Source organism: Lepidochelys olivacea, assembly GCF_965140295.1.
Source record: "Lepidochelys olivacea isolate rLepOli2 genome assembly, chromosome: 17".
In the NCBI taxonomy this organism is placed as follows: Eukaryota; Metazoa; Chordata; order Testudines; family Cheloniidae; genus Lepidochelys; species Lepidochelys olivacea.
Genome location: NC_140427.1, coordinates 20,105,882 through 20,125,919, shown reverse-complemented (window position 1 = coordinate 20,125,919; position 20,038 = coordinate 20,105,882). Strand labels below are relative to the sequence as shown.

Genomic DNA, 20,038 nt, shown 5'->3' with positions numbered 1-20,038 from the left:
CTAACAGATTTATTTGGGCATAAGCTCTCGTGGGTAAAACCCCCACTTCTTCAGATGCATGGAGTGAAAGTTACAGATGCAGACATAAATATACTGACACATGAAGAGAAGGGAGTTACCTTACAAGTGGAGAACCAGTGCCGACAGGGCCAATTCGATCAGGGTGGATGTGGTCCACTCCCAATAATTGATGAGAAGGTGTCAATACCAAGAGGATATTCCATGAATATGCTAAAGCTCTGAGGTCTCTCCAGGGTGCTGATTGTCTTAGTAAGTTTCACTGAAAAATTCATGGCTAAGTCTGGGACAAAATTGGAAGCAAACAGAATTCAAAGCATGCCGTCAATAAAGACTCACTGTCAGAAGTAGGAAATTGTAGACATTTCTTAGGAATGCTTCAGGGTGATAAAGACACTCACACAAAGGGCAGCATCACGGCAGTCACATTCTGTGTACATATTGTTTTGATTCATTAATGTATCACTCATTAGTGGGGCAGGGAAGATTAATGGCTATTTTCAATTTCTAATTTCTATGGTCTATTTCATACTGTACCTCTGTTCCATCTGGGCAATGTATCATTCTTTGGCTGCCTCCACCGACATCAAGAAGGTATGCCCTGTATTTTGGTTAGATATTTTAAAGGGAGCTTTGAGAGAACGGCTCAATTGGTGTCTTTTTCCATCCCCAGTTTTTAAAGGAATTCAGCAACAAGGATCTTCCTTACTACAATTAACTTTGCTGCTGCACAAGACAAAGCTGTTAAACGTTTTCATACTCCAGAGGGAAAGACAGCAAGAAAAGAAGGAGGGTCTTGTGGTTATGGTACTGTACTGGGGTTCAAAGTTGAATTCCCAGCTATGCAATAGACTCCCTGAGTCATCTTAGATAAGTCACTTGATTTTCCTGTACCTCAGTTTCCCCACTGGTAAAATGGGGGTAATAATATTTCTATAGCTCACTGGGGTATTGTAAGGATAAATTAATCCATGTTCTTAGACCGACCATCTTGCAGGGAAACAATGAGTTGGGCAATCAAGCACTCAACAACAGCTGAAGCAACAAAACCCAGGGCTGTAATTCTCAGAATCAGTGATTCCAAACCACGTCTCATACCCACAATGGGGTTGTTAATGTGTTTCTAATGGCAGCAAGAGAACATAATGAAAATGGAACATGTGGCAACTTTGTGGGTAATGGAAAGTGTAAAATATCCCAAAACTGACCCATTGCAATTGGGGTGGAAGACGGTGACCCCTACACATCTCTCAAGTCAGTTTCAACCCTGTAGCTTTAAGACTCTTGTAGAGGGTGTATTGAAATTCTCACTGAATCTCTGTTCCATTGAGATGGAAGCACTTCTCCACCTAGTATTAGTTAGAGTTATTAATATTCCTATCATCCTCACTGATTACAGTTCAGATCTAGATCTTGCTGAAGCCACCTGAAAAAACAACATGGGTGAACTGTCCAATCAAATCACTCAGCACATGGTTGAACAGCATTCATAGAATTATAGACTTTAAGGTCAGAAGGGACCATTATGATCATCTAGTCTGACCTCCTGCACAACGCAGGCCACAGAATCTCACCCACCCACTCCTGTTACAAACCTCTAACTTATGTCTGAGCTATTGAAATCCTCAAATCGTGGTTTAAAGACTGAGGTGCAGAGAATCCTCCAGCAAGTGACCTGCAGAGGAAGACGAAAAACCCCCAGGGCCTCTGCCAATCTGCCCTGGAGGAAAATTCCTTCCTGACCCCAAATATTGCGATCAGCTAAACCCTGAGCACGTGAGCAAGACTCACCAGCCAGACACCCAGAAAAGAATTCTCTTTAGTAACTCAGATCCCACCTCATCTAACATCCCATCACAGGCCATTGGGCATATCTACCGCTAATAGTTGAAGATCGAGTAATTGCTATAATTAGGCTATCCCATCATATCATCCCTTCCATAAACTTATCAAGCTTAGTCTTGAAGACAGATATGTCTTTTGCCTCCACTGCTTCCCTTGGAAGGCTGTTCCAGAACTTAACTCGTCTGATGGTTAGAAACCTTCATCTAATTTCAAGTCTAAACTTCCTGATGGCCGGTTTATAACCATTTGTTCTTGCGTCCACATTGGTACTGAGCTTAAATAATTCTTCTCCCTCCATGGTATTTATCCCTCTGATATATTTATAGAGAGCAATCATATCTCCCCTCGGCCATCTTTTGGTTAGGCTAAACAAAGTGAGTCTCCTTTCATAAGACAGGTTTTCCATTCCTCAGATCATCCTAGTAGCCCTTCTCTGTACCTGTTCCAGTTTGAATTCATCCTTCTTAAACATGGGAGACCAGACCTGCACACAATATTCCAGATGAGGTCTCACAGGTGCCTTGTATAATGGTACTAACACCTCCTTATCTCTACTGGAAATACCTCGCCTGATGCATCCCAAGACCACATTAGCTTTTTTCACGGCCATATCACATTGGCGGCTCATAGTCATCCTGTGATCAACCAATACTCCGAGGTCCTTCTCCTCCTCTGTTACTTCCAAGTGATGCGTACCCAGTTTATAACAAAAATTCTTGTTATTAATCCCTAAATGTATGACCTTGGACTTTTCACTATTAAATTTCATCCTACTACTACTACTCCAGTTTACATTCCTGACCCCATTTGCCATTCCTGATCCCCCCACCCTCCTGTCCACAATCTTAAATATGGAGCAGGCCACATCTGGACCTGACTTGTTCTACTGCCTGGACCTGACTGTCCTATTTCCTGCTGCCTCCTTTAATGAACAGAAATTTAAAAATCCAGAATATTTTTTTGCAAAAAAATTCCTCATTTTTGTAAATCAGCATTCCAAAAATGCGAAAATTCCCACCAGCTCTAATTAACAAAGACCGTGTAAACTCTTGCATTCTTGTCTTTATGAACTCACGTTTCCTATTTAATCCTCTCTTGGAAAGCCTAGCCATAGGTCCAAAGTTAGGGATTTTTAATGACCCAAAGGAAAAATAGGTTGTTTTGGAAACAATTTCTCCCATGTAAAGTGCAACAAAGGGTTCATCTAGTAAGCTATTTCATCCCTGGGTTACAGGCATCGTTGCTATCAGTGGATCAGTCTTTGCATATCCCCACTGAAACAGAAGAGTTACTGAATCAGACGAGTTTTTGGAATGTCTCTATTGCACAAACACTGAGAATTGTATAGTGATCAAAGGTTTAGGAATACGCTATATAACTGGAACAAGCAGCATTATTAATAGTCACCTCAAATACTATTTCCAAGAGTTATAACAGTAAAGACAATTCACACATAAATTACACAGAGCATTCGTGGGTATCAAGACACTGTGGGTGGTCTCTAAAGGGCTCTTTCCTGATATCACAAAGCATCTCTAGCGCTAGCATGTTGGTTAAAAACAAACCCACCATCTGAATCTATGATTGTATTTCTTTCAGCTCTTGTCGTTTCAAGTAACTTCCTATTTCAAATGCATGGATGGCTACTGGTTTAACAATAATAATGACAAGCTTAAAATACGTGCAGGCAACTGTGGCCCAGACCCTGAGCTGAAGTAAATCAAATTTACATCAGCTGAGTATTTGGCCCCGGTAATTTCATGAAAAAGGGGGAAATGGTCTGATTAGGGACTTTGACACAATTCATGGGCTATTCCACTTCCAGTGTTTAGAAAACTCCCTTTGAATTCAACGAGAATTTTGTGAACAAAATGAGGCTGGCATGTTGCCCATTTCATATAAAAGGCAGAGCAATCTTGGGGGAACCTTTTCAAAAGCAGGGCTCAATACTGCCTTACAAGTGCACTTGGGATTCCCACTGGGATCAATACAAGAGTCATCCATGGATCTAGGACAATAATAATAATACTTTGCCTTCCTCTTGTGCCTTTCACCTGAGGATCTCAAAGTGCTTTACAAATATTCACTAAGCTCGGTGCCTTAAGAGGTAAGCATTATTAGCCCCATTTTACCGATGGGGAAACTGAGGCACAGAAGGATTTAATTATTTGAACCCAGTTGTCCTGCTTTAAAAACAAGACCATGCTCTTTCTTCTCTCTGCATGGGCTAAACTGGCCTCTGTATTTGCAATTTATGGGCCAAATTCTCCTCCCAATTCCACAAGTACACCATCCCTGGAAATCCACCAGATTAATTGAGAGGGGAATTTAGAAGTACATCTGTCAAAGAAAAATATTACAATGGATTTGGCGTGGCTCTCAGGGGCAAGGAGAAAACGATCAGACATATCACTGGCATCTCCCCCTGCTGATAGTACTTTTGCACTAAAAATATTTACATTTCCATCTGCTGGAAAAGAAAAAATGTGGCAGCCATTGTACCACACTGTTAGTTATCCGTTTTCGCCCTTTGTTCTAAATTCTGGTCTTAGTTCCAGACTTGGGACCGAGTTTTCAAAGATGCCTCATCCCAAATTGCGGACTCAGTACTTTGAGGGGTTAGTGCATGTCCAAAAACCAGGAGAGAGCACAAAATTGTACCTGCAGTTTTTGAGGGTCATGTTGAGGCCTCTTTGAAAACCTGCCTCTTAGATTCTCTTCCTTCAAAACAAATGTCGCATTTCTTTGGCCCAAATGAACAGGTTATTTTTTTGAGCCACTCAGCTGAGAACCTGGGAGAACTTCAGCTTCACCCCCAATATCATCAGTTCACTGGCTTCTCATCTGTTGGGCCGGAGTCTCCTCTCTAACCCCGTTTCTCCAATGCGGCTGGAGGAGAATGTGGCTCACTGTAGAGCTATAAACACTGACAACTGGGAGGCAAAACTGGCACCAGCAGGCAAGACATCAGACCCAGGATTCCTCATCTTCTTCTGTGAGCCACACTTTGGTATCTGCTAGGACTGTCTTCTTCCCAGATTGTGGGGAGCCACTGTGTTCTGAAAGCCAAGCCTCTTCCTCGGACCCAGCATTTCCTGTGCTGTTCTGCCTTGTACTATCCAGGCTGTCCTGAGTTGGCCGGATCTGATGCTTTAAGCTATGGGCCTTCTCTTGGGCTTTGGCACTGGCCACTTTCTGTGCCTGTCGGTAGGTCACTGGAGTGGGGATTTTGGATGGCCGTTTCTCAGGTCTGTTGTCCCTGCGTGGGCGGATTTTGGGGCGTAGCTTTAGCTTGTAGATGGATGGCACCCGTTCGGGCTTCTTCAGGGACCTTTTGGGCTTACCTTGAGGCAGTTTGGACTTTTCAAGGCCGCCCACAGAGGCTGGACAATTGATAGATGCCTTGGGGCCATCAAAGGCTGCCTGAGGAGCTTTGCTATTTCTACTGACTGCAGCAGACCCTGCATGGCTTGTGTGAGGCGGCTGCCTCCTTGACCGCTTGCCTTTGGTTTCATTGAACACGTTCTCCTGGAACAAAGCCCCTTCTGGCTCCAGAAGCTTCTTTTCCACCTGGTTTCCATTCACCAGAGGCGAACTTGGCTGAGAGGAAACCCTCACAGCCCCCTTGGGTGGGATCTTGGCGATCCAGTTCTCCACATTCACTGGGTGGAGTGGCTTGTGCCACTGGGAGAGTTCGTCAATCACATCACCATAGCGGAATCCAGCCGGGTGCCATTTTGCCTCTCCGCTGGGCACATAGACACCACTCCGGGGCACACCCTTGCCACAGGGCAAGGTCTGCCTGGCGCTTGTAAAGGAAGACAGGGAGGGCGTGGAGGACCTGAGCCCACTTACATCACTGGCTGTGGTGACGCTCGCTGGGCTGCAGTCCAGGGCGAAGTCGCCCAGCTGGTTCCCTTCAGGGTGGTGGCTTTCATCCGAATCAGCCTCTAGAACCTTTATGTTGGATAAGATCTCATCTTCTAGGCTCCTGTACAGCACCTGCTCCTGGGCCAGGTTGATGGGCAAAGGCGTATACACACGTTCCCTCTCCTCTGAGCAGCCTATTGGATCCCCACCACTCCTGCTGCTGCTGTTATTGGTGTTCCCTGGCTCTACCTCCTGGCCCAGTTTGGCCTTTGGATCCTTGTCCTTCCCTGCTGGATCTGACAGGCCGAGTCTATCTTCTGGACTAGTGGGAAGGTTGGTCAACAATGTCTCTGGCTTGACTGCCCCACTGCATTGTCTGTGCCCCTGAGAGCCTTCCTCAGTCCTGGACATGACTTTGATCTTTGAGAGAGCTGGGGCTTTTGCCATTTCACTGGCAGGGGCTTTCCACCCATTTCGGAGGCGGGGCTCCCCCTGGTGGCTCTGAACAGGGGTTGGGGGCCTGCTGAATGTGGGGCCGGCTTTGACTGGGATCTTAGTGCTACTTTCCTGTTTTGGAGTCTGGCCCATGTGTTTAACTGGGGAGGATGGCAACACAACCCCAGCATCCCCCCAGCCGTGTGCACCGTTGAGGCTCTGTGCAGCTCCCTTGGAATCCTGTTGTGAGGAGAGATGAAGAGGTTTCATTGGGCTGCAGGAACGGACCATCCCAGGAAAGCTCTTGACCCCTGATTCCTGAGGCTTGTGAGCCTGTGGAAAGGGTTTGACTCCATGCTGGGTGCTCCTTGATGGCTGAGCTGTTCTGTCTTTTGGCACTGTCATCTGGGGCCTGGACTCTGTACACCTGGCTTGCACAAGCCTAGCTGGGTCCTTCTGATTCTTCCCAGGGATTCTACTAGTCTGACGCCCTCTCTGGGGCTCTAGGAGAGCTTCCGAGGCACCAGAACCATCCTCCTCGCTTCCAGTCAGTTGTGAGGTCAGGGAGGACGTAGAAACACACAGCTTATCCCTCCGGCTCTGGGTGGAGGAGGTCTGCTGGGTCGCAGATCTTTCTTCAGCAAACTGCTGCCTCCGTGAAGGAGTAGCAGACCGCTCGGTTGCCCTATAACAGAGACAAAGCATCAGATTGATGTGTCAGTCGCCTCTAGCCCTAGGGAGGCGGGTACCTGCGTTGCTCTGGGCATGAAGCTGGTTCTGTGCTGACAAGCAGTGGGAGGGGGTATACATCCCTCGTTAGGGGCTGTAATCATTGGTCTTGTGATGCACTCACAAGCTGGCACAAAGTCCAGTGCAGGCCACCACCTCTGGGAGGTGGTGACAAGCTCAAATTCAGCAAGACAGGGCCCCATAGTGTCATCAACTCCACTAAAAACCACAGGCATGGGTTACGTTTTGTGATACATTACAATAGTTACATTTTGGCGCTGCTGAGAGCGAGGGGCTGAGCGCGCTGCCTGAAGTCAGAGTTAGCACGGGCAGACGCCCCAGTACAGCTCTGCCAGCGTGTCTCTACCCTGACATACCACCCACCCAATCAACGCAGGGACATCACACAGATTGCCAATAACCTACCTGCACCTGGAAACAGCTCTACCTCTTCTCGTTCCAGGCCTTGTCCTACAGCTCTGCCAGTGCCCCTCAAGCCTGACCTACAGTCCCCCCCCCTTGTTCCAGTCCTGGACCCTAACACACACAAGCACTGCCAATGACCCTCAGTCCAGTCCTGGGGCCTCACTTGAGCAGAAACTCTATAGCGGCTAAGTGACTCCCTCCAGCTGATCCCAAGATGACCCTGATGGGCACTGAAGAAGACCATGGCCAACTATGCTCAAGCTTGAAACAGGTCCTTTGAGGTGGGAACCAAACAGGAACAACGGGGGCACTGGGAGTCCTGGAAGGCACCACAAAGGAAGCCTGGCTAGCAGTAAAATGTACCGTTCACTGCGTAATTCTCCAGCTTTGTCCAATGCCAGCCGCTCTTCAGTGTCAAAAAGAAAAGGAGGACTTGTGGCACCTTAGAGACGAACCAATTTATTTGAGCATAAGCTTTCGTGAGCTACAGCTCACTTCATCGGATGTTACTCTGAAACTCTTCAGTGTCAAAAGAAAAGGAGGACTTGTGGCACCTTAGAGACTAACCAATTTATTAGAGCATAAGCTTTCGTGAGCTACAGCTCACTTCATCAGATGCATATCGTGGAAACTGCAGCAGACTTTATATATACACAGAGAATATGAACCAATACCTCCTCCCACCCCACTGTCCTGCTGGTAATAGCTTATCTAAAGTGATCATCAGGTGAGCCATTTCCAGCACAAATTCAGGTTTTCTCACCCTCCACCCCCACACACAAATTCACTCTCCTGCTGGTGATAGCCCATCCAAAGTGACAACTCTTTACACAATGTGCATGACAATCAAGTTGGGCTATTTCCTGCACAAATGCAGGTTTTCTCACATCCCCCCCACCCCCATACACACACAAACTCACTCTCCTGCTGGTAATAGCTCATCCAAACTGACCACTCTTCAAGTTTAAATCCAAGTTAAACCAGAACATCTGGGGGGGGGTAGGAAAAAACAAGAGGAAACAGGCTACCTTGCATAATGACTTAGCCACTCCAAGTCTCTATTTAAGCCTAAATTAATAGTATCCAATTTGCAAATGAATTCCAATTCAGCAGTTTCTCGCTGGAGTCTGGATTTGAAGTTTTTTTGTTTTAAGATAGCGACCTTCATGTCTGTGATTGCGTGACCAGAGAGATTGAAGTGTTCTCCGACTGGTTTATGAATGTTATAATTCTTGACATCTGATTTGTGTCCATTTATTCTTTTACGTAGAGACTGTCCAGTTTAACCAATGTACATGGCAGAGGGGCATTGCTGGCACATGATGGCATATATCACATTGGTGGATGTGCAGGTGAACGAGCCTCTGATAGTGTGGCTGATGTTATTAGGCCCTGTGATGGTGTCCCCTGAATAGATATGTGGGCACAATTGGCAACGGGCTTTGTTGCAAGGATAAGTTCCTGGGTTAGTGGTTCTGTTGTGTGGTATGTGGTTGTTGGTGAGTATTTGCTTCAGGTTGCGGGGCTGTCTGTAGGCAAGAACTGGCCTGTCTCCCAAGATTTGTGAGAGTGTTGGGTCATCCTTTAGGATAGGTTGTAGATCCTTAATAATGCGTTGGAGGGGTTTTAGTTGGGGGCTGAAGGTGACGGCTAGTGGCGTTCTGTTATTTTCTTTGTTAGGCCTGTCCTGTAGTAGGTAACTTCTGGGAACTCTTCTGGCTCTATCAATCTGTTTCTTTACTTCTGCAGGTGGGTATTGTAGTTGTAAGAAAGCTTGACAGAGATCTTGTAGGTGTTTGTCTCTGTCTGGGGGTTGGAGCAAATGCGGTTGTATCGCAGAGCTTGGCTGTAGACGATGGATCGTGTGGTGTGGTCAGGGTGAAAGCTGGAGGCATGCAGGTAGGAATAGCGGTCAGTAGGTTTCCGGTATAGGGTGGTGTTTATGTGACCATTGTTTATTAGCACTGTAGTGTCCAGGAAGTGGATCTCTTGTGTGGACTGGACCAGGCTGAGGTTGGTGGTGGGATGGAAATTGTTGAAATCATGATGGAATTCCTCAAGGGCTTCTTTTCCATGGGTCCAGATGGGTCCTTGAGGAATTCCATCATGATTTCAACAATTTCCATCCCACCACCAACCTCAGCCTGGTCCAGTCCACACAAGAGATCCACTTCCTGGACACTACAGTGCTAATAAACAATGGTCACATAAACACCACCCTATACCGGAAACCTACTGACCGCTATTCCTACCTGCATGCCTCCAGCTTTCACCCTGACCACACCACACGATCCATCGTCTACAGCCAAGCTCTGCGATACAACCGCATTTGCTCCAACCCCCAGACAGAGACAAACACCTACAAGATCTCTGTCAAGCTTTCTTACAACTACAATACCCACCTGCAGAAGTAAAGAAACAGATTGATAGAGCCAGAAGAGTTCCCAGAAGTTACCTACTACAGGACAGGCCTAACAAAGAAAATAACAGAACGCCACTAGCCGTCACCTTCAGCCCCCAACTAAAACCCCTCCAACGCATTATTAAGGATCTACAACCTATCCTAAAGGATGACCCAACACTCTCACAAATCTTGGGAGACAGGCCAGTTCTTGCCTACAGACAGCCCCGCGACCTGAAGCAAATACTCACCAACAACCACATACCACACAACAGAACCACTAACCCAGGAACTTATCCTTGCAACAAAGCCCGTTGCCAATTGTGCCCACATATCTATTCAGGGGACACCATCACAGGGCCTAATAACATCAGCCACACTATCAGAGGCTCATTCACCTGCACATCCACCAATGTGATATATGCCATCATGTGCCAGCAATGCCCCTCTGCCATGTACATTGGTCAAACTGGACAGTCTCTACGTAAAAGAATAAATGGACACAAATCAGATGTCAAGAATTATAACATTCATAAACCAGTCGGAGAACACTTCAATCTCTCTGGTCACGCAATCACAGACATGAAGGTCGCTATCTTAAAACAAAAAAACTTCAAATCCAGACTCCAGCAAGAAACTGCTGAATTGGAATTCATTTGCAAATTGGATACTATTAATTTAGGCTTAAATAGAGACTTGGAGTGGCTAAGTCATTATGCAAGGTAGCCTGTTTCCTCTTGTTTTTTCCTACCCCCCCCCCAGATGTTCTGGTTTAACTTGGATTTAAACTTGAAGAGTGGTCAGTTTGGATGAGCTATTACCAGCAGGAGAGTGAGTTTGTGTGTGTATGGGGGTGGGGGGGATGTGAGAAAACCTGCATTTGTGCAGGAAATAGCCCAACTTGATTGTCATGCACATTGTGTAAAGAGTTGTCACTTTGGATGGGCTATCACCAGCAGGAGAGTGAATTTGTGTGTGGGGGTGGAGGGTGAGAAAACCTGGATTTGTGCTGGAAATGGCCCACCTGATGATCACTTTAGATAAGCTATTACCAGCAGGACAGTGGGGTGGGAGGAGGTATTGGTTCATATTCTCTGTGTATATATAAAGTCTGCTGCAGTTTCCACGATATGCATCTGATGAAGTGAGCTGTAGCTCACGAAAGCTTATGCTCTAATAAATTGGTTAGTCTCTAAGGTGCCACAAGTACTCCTTTTCTTTTTGCGAATACAGACTAACACGGCTGTTACTCTGAAACCTGTCTTCAGTGTCAGTGACTATACCGACTGCTCAGCACAGCATCCATGGGAATCATCCGGGAAACCAAGCCCAAGGCCTTTCGCAAACTTCTTTTCATTACCTGGCCGAAGGGACCCTCCTGGGTTCTGACTGCTCCCGCAGGGGCCTGAGCCTGGAATCCTTCTTACTGGTGCTATCTGGCGATGGAGATGAACGAAGCTTCCGGCTGGTGCTGAGGCTCTGGGGGGTGTAGGTCCTCCACTCCACTGGGGGCAGGGGGCTTTGGGACCTGCTCACGATTAGGGTGGGCTGGGGCTTCTTTGGGTTGTCTGTCCTGGGTGTCGGGCAGACCTTGATCTCATGCTGCACCTGTATTGCCTGCAGCCTTTGAGGGCTTGTCAGCTTGACAGCCTGCTTGTGAGCTGTGAAGAGATTCAGAGACTCAGTATCTCTGGTCACCACGCTCCGGTGGATTAACCTTGTGGGGTGGCTGTACTGGTGTGCCAGACCTAAGCAGTGCCGGATAGTACCAACCACTTCCGATTCAACTGTGCACGTTCTAACTCGCCATGGAGCCTGGGGTAGACCAGAATTTACGCCAGCCCACTCCAAGCCTCATGGTGAAAATCCCTTGTGAATACTCATGATGGATTGGAAAGTTGGCCCTGTGGCACACCTAGGAATTTCACATGGGTCTTTAACTTCTAGGAATAATTTACTCAGCTGGAATAAAGCAAGATCTCGTTGTCTTACGACATTTCTATTGTCCAGATGCTGAAATGCAGTGAGCAGATCTCACATTATTCTGCCACCGTAATTGGCTCCCTGAGGCATTTTAAACCTTGTGAAATATACAAAAAAAAAACAAAAACAAAACCCTAAATACAATAGTCCCAAAGGGCAATTCCTACACACACTCCTAGGCAGGACTGGGGTGTTGCAGGTCTCTCTCCCTTCTGAAGTGCTAACCTGACCTCTAGTGGCACTATGGGAGACAAACGGCTTCCCTGGAGCCTTCTCCATGCTGTAAGGAGGCACCTGCCTCTTGCTACAAGAACCCAGAAAGAAATGACCCCTACCAAAAAGTTCCTGTGACCCTGTCAGAGATTTATAAAGGCTGAGCTGCTTTCCACCCAGCACCGTAGCCATGGGCGAGCCTAGGGAATTGTTCAGATCGGATGTGCTTCTCCAGTCTGTCTATGCTTCTTTGCTGTTCTTCGCTGTGACCCACACAGTCTTCTACTACTGAGGACCTGATGACAGCGAAGGGGACACACCCACCAGATTCTAAACTCATCCAAGGAGAAGAGTCACCCCCCCCATGCAGACCTCCCCAAGGCTGCACGCATCGAATCTGCCAACTGAAGCAGCACAAGGAGACTTACACAGCGAGGTGCACCGGCAGGGGTCATGCTTATCCAGATAATGCTCCAGTGTGTCCCAGCCACCTCCAACCCGCACCATCACATGATTCCGGAGGATCTGGAACAAACAGAGCACCCATGAACGGGGGCTCACCTGGGCCTGCAGCGTCCTGAGCTGAGAAATGAGTGAAAGCTCAACAGATGGATATCGCCATCCTGTTGGTTTTTTTCCAGGGAGGTGTATACAGTATTTCACAGGCACATGACTGGGGATGCACACAGGGTTACATGCACACGTATATGTGATGCGCATAATAATAATTCCAGGTGCCATAGCATATTGTGGTTTTCATGGCCATAGGTGGGGAGAGAACCCAGGACCTTTGGCTTCCAAAACAGCCTCTACCCCTAGAATTAAAGGAGAACCTCATACTCTCTGTGGGCCAGCTACTAGATAACATCCTCAAACAGATGTGCAGCCAGGTTTTCCAAAGAGATCAGGGCCAGATTTTGCCACGCTTGGCGCCCCAGATTTTCCAAAGAGCTCAGCACCTGCCGTGTTAATACAGCACAGCCAGTGTGTATTCAATGTGCTGAGCCCTTCTGGAAATCCCAACGCTACGGACTGACCCTGATCGGTGCAGAATATCCTAGTCTTCCACTGACTTCATTGCTCAGCCCATCTCAGGAGCAGGCGTTTAGCTTGTACACTACAATACACGCATGCAAACACATGCATGCATTTGGTTTACATGCCTGCCTATGCATGCATACCTAGCCATGCACATGGTTACATAGGTGTGTGCACACATGAATAACCGCTCTTACCCAGGTACATGTGGACAATGTGTAAAAAAACCATGTAGTCCAAAGAGAATTTGAATACACTCAGATGAACCGGCAGGGGTGGAGGACCTGCAGCCAGGAGCGTAGTTGCCTATGATTCCTGCCATGGAAAATATGCAGGTTCTCACACACAACACAATACAGAGCTTGCTACCACCATGTCTTACTCCAGCAGGATGCCTCGGGGACCTAGTGATTATTCAGTTAATTGAGAGATGTACATGCAGGTCAGACCATGATGGCATCTCTGACGGCAGGAGAGGGGTTTGAGGGTTAATCTGGGTGGCCACCCCTACAAAGAGAAGAAAATCTGAGGGTCCTCTCCAGGCAACCATAACCTGCAGGGCACATGGCTTTCACTGCAATCACTGAAAAGGCTATCACCCAGGAAAGTTAATGAAGGGGCCTAGAGACCTGAAAGAAACCAACTGGAGAGAATACAGAGGAGGATGGAGAGAGGGAGGGATGACCCTACCCATGTTTCCCCCCACAGTGAATGCCCCGCTGGTGAAAGGCACCAGACTGACAGCTCTGGAGGCTGGAGCCCCGTACTCATCCACTGGACAGCTGGTATGGCCCTGGCAGCACCAAGGGGAGCTTCCCTCCTGCAGCCCCATTCATTTCTCACCCAGAGAGAGCACTTCTAGGGAGAAAGGGGAACGCACGCTCCATGGCCCAGTCAGTCCAACCAATGGGCCGGCTGGGGTGGAGGGTTTTGAGACATGGTCCCCTGTCCCACCAGGAAGTGGAGTGACTCATTTCACCAAGTGACATCAGAGGGCTTCTGTGTTGGGTCCCCACTGAGCTGTCCCATCCTACTTAAGGTGAAGACATGCAGATCCCATCACTAATCCTCACTGCCATTCAGCCTGAATGCATTTTGCTCTGTGCTAACGCAGCATAGTATGAAAATCTCTGCCTTGCGAATGGTCACGATGCTCGGTTACTCTGACTCTGGCCGCCTCGCTTGCCATATCGACACATGCCGTCTTCTGGAGTGGGACCAGGCACAACGAGAGGTGAAGAGCCCATGTTTGGTGAATCCCGCCCCCAGGACACAGCATCCCAGCCCCAGATGGGAGCAGCAGTGTAGGTGCCCTTCCAACCCCTAGCCTAGATGAGACGGTCCCGGTAACACACAGACCAACATAACAGCACCTGGAAAGCGCACCCTCCTGGACTTACCCTGACAAAAATAAGGGTGTTGGAATCGCCCACGCGGTATTTTCCTTCAGACACCTTGATCATGGAGAACTGGACTGGGCACGTGCAGCGGCTCACCAGGTGTTGGACCTGTGGAGTCCATTCACGGTCAATAGGAGGAAAGTGCTGCTCCCTGAACACCCTGGATAACATTATAGCTTGGGGAGGGGGGTGCCAGGCTCCTTAGGTCCATTCTCTGCCAGACAGACCGGGGTGCCAGGGCTTATCCAAATCTCATCAAAGCCACTCGATCCTGTAAAAACAGACTGGAAATCCCACACAAAAAGATTTCTGCGGCTGCCTTCTTGTGCTTGGGCCCTGAAAACCAGGCTTCTGGCTCGGGCTATATTTGGAAACTGGGAGCACAGAAGCCATCACAAAAATAAAAATACCCAACAGGGGTTGGGGAGGAAATTAGCTGAACATTCTTGAACCTCTAACGAGATCCAGGTCAGGATCACGTAGCGCTCGATGTGAAGATCCAGGAAGTTTAAGCCATGCTAATTTGGACCTTCGGATTTCTAACTGGGGCCAGCTAACGATTGAAGAAATCGGTTCCCTTTGCACTATTTCGTTCAGTAATTTGACTCTTATTATCTTCTAACCCCAGTTAGTGCCACTAACCACTGGAGGGTCTGGCCTGCTGGAAACAGAAGCGCAGAACTCCTGCTAACTCTACTGGGTTTTAAATACCCATGAGCCAAGAATAAGAATCTCTCACATTCAGGTAGCACCTTCCTCCCTGAAAGGTCCCAAAGTAGATTGCATATAACAGAGAACCTCCCTCTACATTGAGACAGGCCCCCAGTCAGGTTCTCCTGAAGTTCACGCCTGGACAGAACAATGAGTATCAGGGAACTCAGACCCCCAGTGCCTGCCAGTGGCTTACAGTTCCCCACCCCTTTACCATCTGGTCCAGGTTCTTGAAGTCACAAGGCTTCCTCTGGGGCTTGGGAAGTGGGGTATCCTCAGGGGGGAGGTCCATCTCCTCTCGGATCTCCTCCTCAATCTCCTCCTCCATTTGGATCAGGGTGGGAGCACTCATCCCGAAGCGAGAGGCCCGGCGGGACACCTCCAGCAGGCACAGCACAAAGTTTTTCTCATTCTTCCTCAGCACCAGGTCCTCCGTCTCAAACATCAGCACCTCTGAGGCACAGCAAATGAGCGAAACGTGGGAAGAAGGAGAGGAAGGATGGAAAGAAGGAATGAGAGACAAGGGCAGAGCCAGTGAGAGCAGCAGCGCTGATGTGTCTGGGGTGGTGAATTGTCCCACGGATGCAGCATGTACGCTATGATGGGCATTTAATCGCGTGGCCACAGATCTCTGCAACAGAGACTGTCTGATGTAGGAAGAGCTAAGCAAGGCCTTGTGTGGTGAGACAATATGAGTGAGAGCCAGCCTGACCTATTACCATTCTGCAGGGAGCCAACTGTGAAGACATGGGTGAAGATGTACCCTCCGTGTTTAACCTCTTCAGGCCTAAGGGGGTACAGTAAGTGGTGGGACACATATTGGATATGTCCTGCCCTGATAGGCCAAGTAAAGGGGTACTTGCATGGAAAATCCTTGATATACCAAGCAAATGTGTAGGTACATACAAGGTGTCAGTATCCTTGTATGAACATACATCAGGGATTCCTTAGGTATAACTATGGGGTATCCTGCTCATGAGATGCCAGGCAAGTGGGCATTCAGACCCACCTTACAGGGGGAGAGTGAAGGGGCTCATTCTGCTTAGTGTATCAAAAGGAAGACCTAGAGGTGACTTGATCACAGTGTATAGGTACCTTTGTGGGGCGACAATACTGGCTCTTTAATTACATCTAAGGGAGAAAAGTAGAATAAAAGCCAATGGCTGGTAGTTAGAGTCAGACAAATTCAAGTTAGAAACAAAGCACAATTTTTAATAGGGAGGGTGATTAACCGTAGGAGCTAGCTCCCAAGGGAAGGGGTGGATTCTCAATCTCTTGACATCTGCAAATAAGGCCTTTCTGGAAGAGATGCTTGAGGCAAACACAAATCACTGGGCTCAACACAGGAGTAACTGGGGGAAGCTCTCTGGCCTGGGTTATACAGGAGATCAGACTAGGTGAACTAATGGTCCCTACTGGTCTTAAACTCTCTGGATCTATGAATCACGAGCATGCCCAGCGCTTTTCTGGAAGTGGATGCTAATGTCTTGATAAAGTGAGGCCGTGAGCACAGACATTGCTTTGGCTGGGGAAGGGTTAAACAGAATCTGGGCTCCCCCCTGGCTCCAGCTGTTCAAGGAGCTGAGGAGCAGAGGCTGGGTTCTGTGTGAGAGAACCAAGGCCTGGATTAGCCCTTCCGCGGCCAGCTGCCAGCTTTGACCAAGGAACTAAAACAACCACGTGGCCACAACCTCAGCCAGTCAACGAGGCAGAGATTGACACGCTGTTAGTGCACACCCCCCTCCCCGACCCTAGCTGCCAGCGCGGCACTGAACCCCAATCGGAGGGGAAATACGGAAATGCGTTAAGGCAGTGCTGCGTTAACGACATTCGCAGCTGCTGTTGCACGGGGCTTTAGCACAGGCTGCCAAAGATTCGGGTGTCTTTTGGAAAGAAGATATTCAAGGGGCAATGCAAATCAATCCAATCTACTAGCTACCTCCGACACATAGCGCTCTTATGTCCCTTTGCCAACTCCTGTCCCTACTGCAGTTTGTTGTTATTGTAGGGTTGACAGTGCTAACTTGAAATCAGATTTGCAATTCCTTTTTTTAGGGGGCGGGGAAAGTGTTCTGACTCCCAATGCGTTGTTCTTATTGTTATTCATTATTCGTATTGTGGTAGCACCTGGAGGCCCCAGCTGAGAGCGGGGCCCCTTTGCGCTGGGCGCTGCTTGTACACACAGTGAGAGACTAGCCTTGCCCCAAGGAGCTGACAAGCGAAATACACAAGACACACAAGAAGGTGGGAGAAACAAAGGATATTGGCCCCCTTTGCAGATGGGGAAGTGAAGCCCAAAGGGATGAACTGAATGGCCCGAGCTCCCATGGCTACTCAGTGGCAGAGTCAGGAACAGAATCTAGGCCAGTGCCTTAGGACATGATACTAGATGTCATGCCCTTCCTTAAGATGCTTCATCTCGGCGCTCAATCCCCAGACAGCATCTCAGTTTGGGCTAAGTTTAATGAGAAGGGAGGGAAAATGCACTTGTGATCAAGACTCTGGGTGGGATCAGGACACTTGGGGCCTCCCTAACTGGGCCACTTTGTGACCTTGAGCAAGCGGCTTCTCTCCAGTTTCTCCTGTCTATAAATGGAGGATAAAGATGGAGGTGGCGGGGCTAACTGAATGTTTGCAAAGTGCTTTGAGATCCTCAGAGAGAAGGTGCTAAGAAAGAGCGAAGTATATTAGTTTGTCAGCTTTTTGGGGGGCAGGGGCCATCTTTTTGTTCTGTGTTTGTACAGCATCTAGCATCTAGGGTCTGGTCCATGACTGTTGCTCCTACAGGCTACCATAATACACCTAATAAATAATGTACAGCGCCCAGCACAATGGGGTCCTGGTGCATGACTGTGGTCCTAGGCACCAAAGCAAGACAAATAAATAATGAGAAGAAAAAGAATTGCCATGAGGTGAGGGGGCAGAAAAAGGTGTTAGAAATAAACAGAAAAGAAAATAATGGAAAGAAACTGGAGGAAAAGATCAGAATCCCCTTTACCTTTAATATCCATCTCCTTCCTGCACCACTGGATGAAGTTAGACACGTTATCCCTGGCCTGGAAGGTCCCTGGCTGGGCAGAGTCATTACAGGTCACCCCGTATCTGGGCAGCTGGAGCTTGTGGGCCAGGCCCGGATAGTCGCGGGAGAACTCTCTGGCCACATGGGTGATGTTGTTGGCATGGAAGCACAGCATGGAGCCCGTCTCCAGCACCTCCAGGAGGGACCCAACGTTGACGTCCAAGTCATAGAGTTCCTTGAGCCACTCGGCCAGGTCCTCCTTCATGGCGTAGAGATACTGCTCACTGGACTTGTAGGGCCGGATGCTCTGCACCGTGGCCCCCTGAATCCCAGCCATCTTGCCATGAGACACGGGGCTAAAGGGAGACAGAGAAGGGACGTCAAAGACTTCCATGTGGGACATTGAACCATCAACCCCTTGGTTTGGTTCCAGACTTACCCAGGTATGGTGAGTTTCCACCTCTCTGCCCCCAGAGTGGGTTCTCATGGGCCTGTCCCTGGACCCCCCCATCGCCATGACTTGCCAAACTGCAGATCTAGGCTGAAAAAGTTGCAAAATTTCTCCCCTCCTGAGGAGCGGCAAGTTCACTGGTGGCACAGCTCACTTGGTCCCCTAGTCGTGGGTAAGATCCCCTAGCCACCACAATTGCATTCCTGCAGGGAGTGCAAGTTCCTCCATCCACCCCACACGCAGCTGCTCAGCTCCTCCGAGCCCTCCACTGGAAGGCGCTGTCCTCATGCCTCATTCCTGCGCCCACGGCCCAGAGCCCTTGCTACCCCATCCCCCTGGAGGAACCTGCCTGCAGCCGTGCCCCATTGCGAGGGGACACACTTTCCTAGGCTGGGAACTGACCTTTCCCCAGGAAGGCTCTCCTTCTTTCTTCGACAAGGAGCTGGGGCGTTTCTCCTTCACCCAGAGCTCCTGCTGCCTGCCCTTCACCCCCTTGGGAATCTCAGAAGCCTGTCTCCTTCCCCCGAGCAGTTGCTTGGAGCTGGAGTCGATTTAAACGGGAAATCACCCCTCCTGGACAGCCCAGTGTTTTGTTTCCTTACCCAAGTGCTGTTCTCTTCTCCTTGGTGACACAGGCTTGCTACAAACACTCCCCGTTAACCCCTTAGGCTCCTGCTTTCCCAACCAATGGGCCTCACTCCTTTTTTTTTTTTTTTTTTAAAGCAACAATCATCCCAAACCAGTAGATTTTAAAACAACTCTGAACTCCCCCAAAGTTTGGGAGCATTTGGGTCTGGAGCATTGGTTTGGGGGCGGTTGTTTAGAAATATCATATGACTCTACGGCATGTTTCCTCCGAGGATCTCAAAACACTTTACAACCATTAATGAATTGATCCTCAGTTCCTCCTCCCCCACGGCCCTCTCTGTGCAGTACTGTAGGTCTGTCCCATTTTACAGATTGGCAAATTGAGGCACTGTGACGGGGAAGCGGCTTGGTCAAGGTCCTACAGTGAGTCAGTGACAGACCCCCCAGGAGTCCCAGTCTCCTGCTCAAAATGCTAAACACACCAGGCCAAATCCCACTCCACCCACGCAGCCCTGCTGAAGTTAGTCAAAGCGGATAGCCACAACTGAGGTTAAAATTTGGCCCTCTGCCTCAATTGAAAACCAGAGTGCCAGATCGTCAGCTGGGGTGTAACTCAAAACACCTGCACTGGAGTCAATAGAGCTGTGTCCATTCACACCAGCTGAGGATCTGGCCCTTTTGAAGCCAGGCACTGCAGGGCCCGGGCTCATCCGGCCTGTGTAACAGTCGATGGTATCACACGCCAACTGGAGCTTGGGCGCGATCAGGAGAGCGACCACATTTTGGTGTCGGTTTTCCAGGACAGAACAATCACACCACGGTGCCACGCCATGTGGGCACAGCACCTGCATCACAGCCCCACAGGGTCGCCTCCGCGCATCCGGAGCTGATGGGGCATCTCCCGATGAAGA

At 48.7% G+C, this 20,038-nt stretch overlaps 1 protein-coding gene across 4 annotated transcripts; it reads right to left on the bottom strand.

Annotated features, from left to right (window-relative positions):
* Positions 1-18: 18 nt before the first annotated feature.
* On the bottom strand, positions 19-19,156 carry GAS2L2 (growth arrest specific 2 like 2; the record flags this gene model as incomplete). Of its 4 annotated transcripts, none has more annotated exons than XR_014714368.1 (7): positions 19-301; positions 4,525-6,853; positions 11,085-11,385; positions 12,349-12,445; positions 14,359-14,466; positions 15,284-15,522; positions 18,068-18,482. XR_014714368.1 is itself a non-coding variant. In XM_084650745.1 (7 exons), 6 exons carry the CDS (start codon positions 18,423-18,425, stop codon positions 4,831-4,833), a joined length of 3,126 nt encoding a protein of 1,041 aa, XP_084506871.1. In that variant the 3' UTR covers positions 19-4,830. The 4 variants fall into 4 exon arrangements, 3 of the variants coding, with proteins under 3 accessions (XP_084506871.1, XP_084506870.1, XP_084506869.1); XM_084650745.1 differs by adding an exon at positions 19,142-19,156 and having other exon boundaries at positions 19-6,853; positions 18,068-18,444; XM_084650744.1 differs by adding an exon at positions 18,942-19,140 and having other exon boundaries at positions 19-6,853; positions 18,068-18,444.
* Positions 19,157-20,038: the final 882 nt, after the last annotated feature.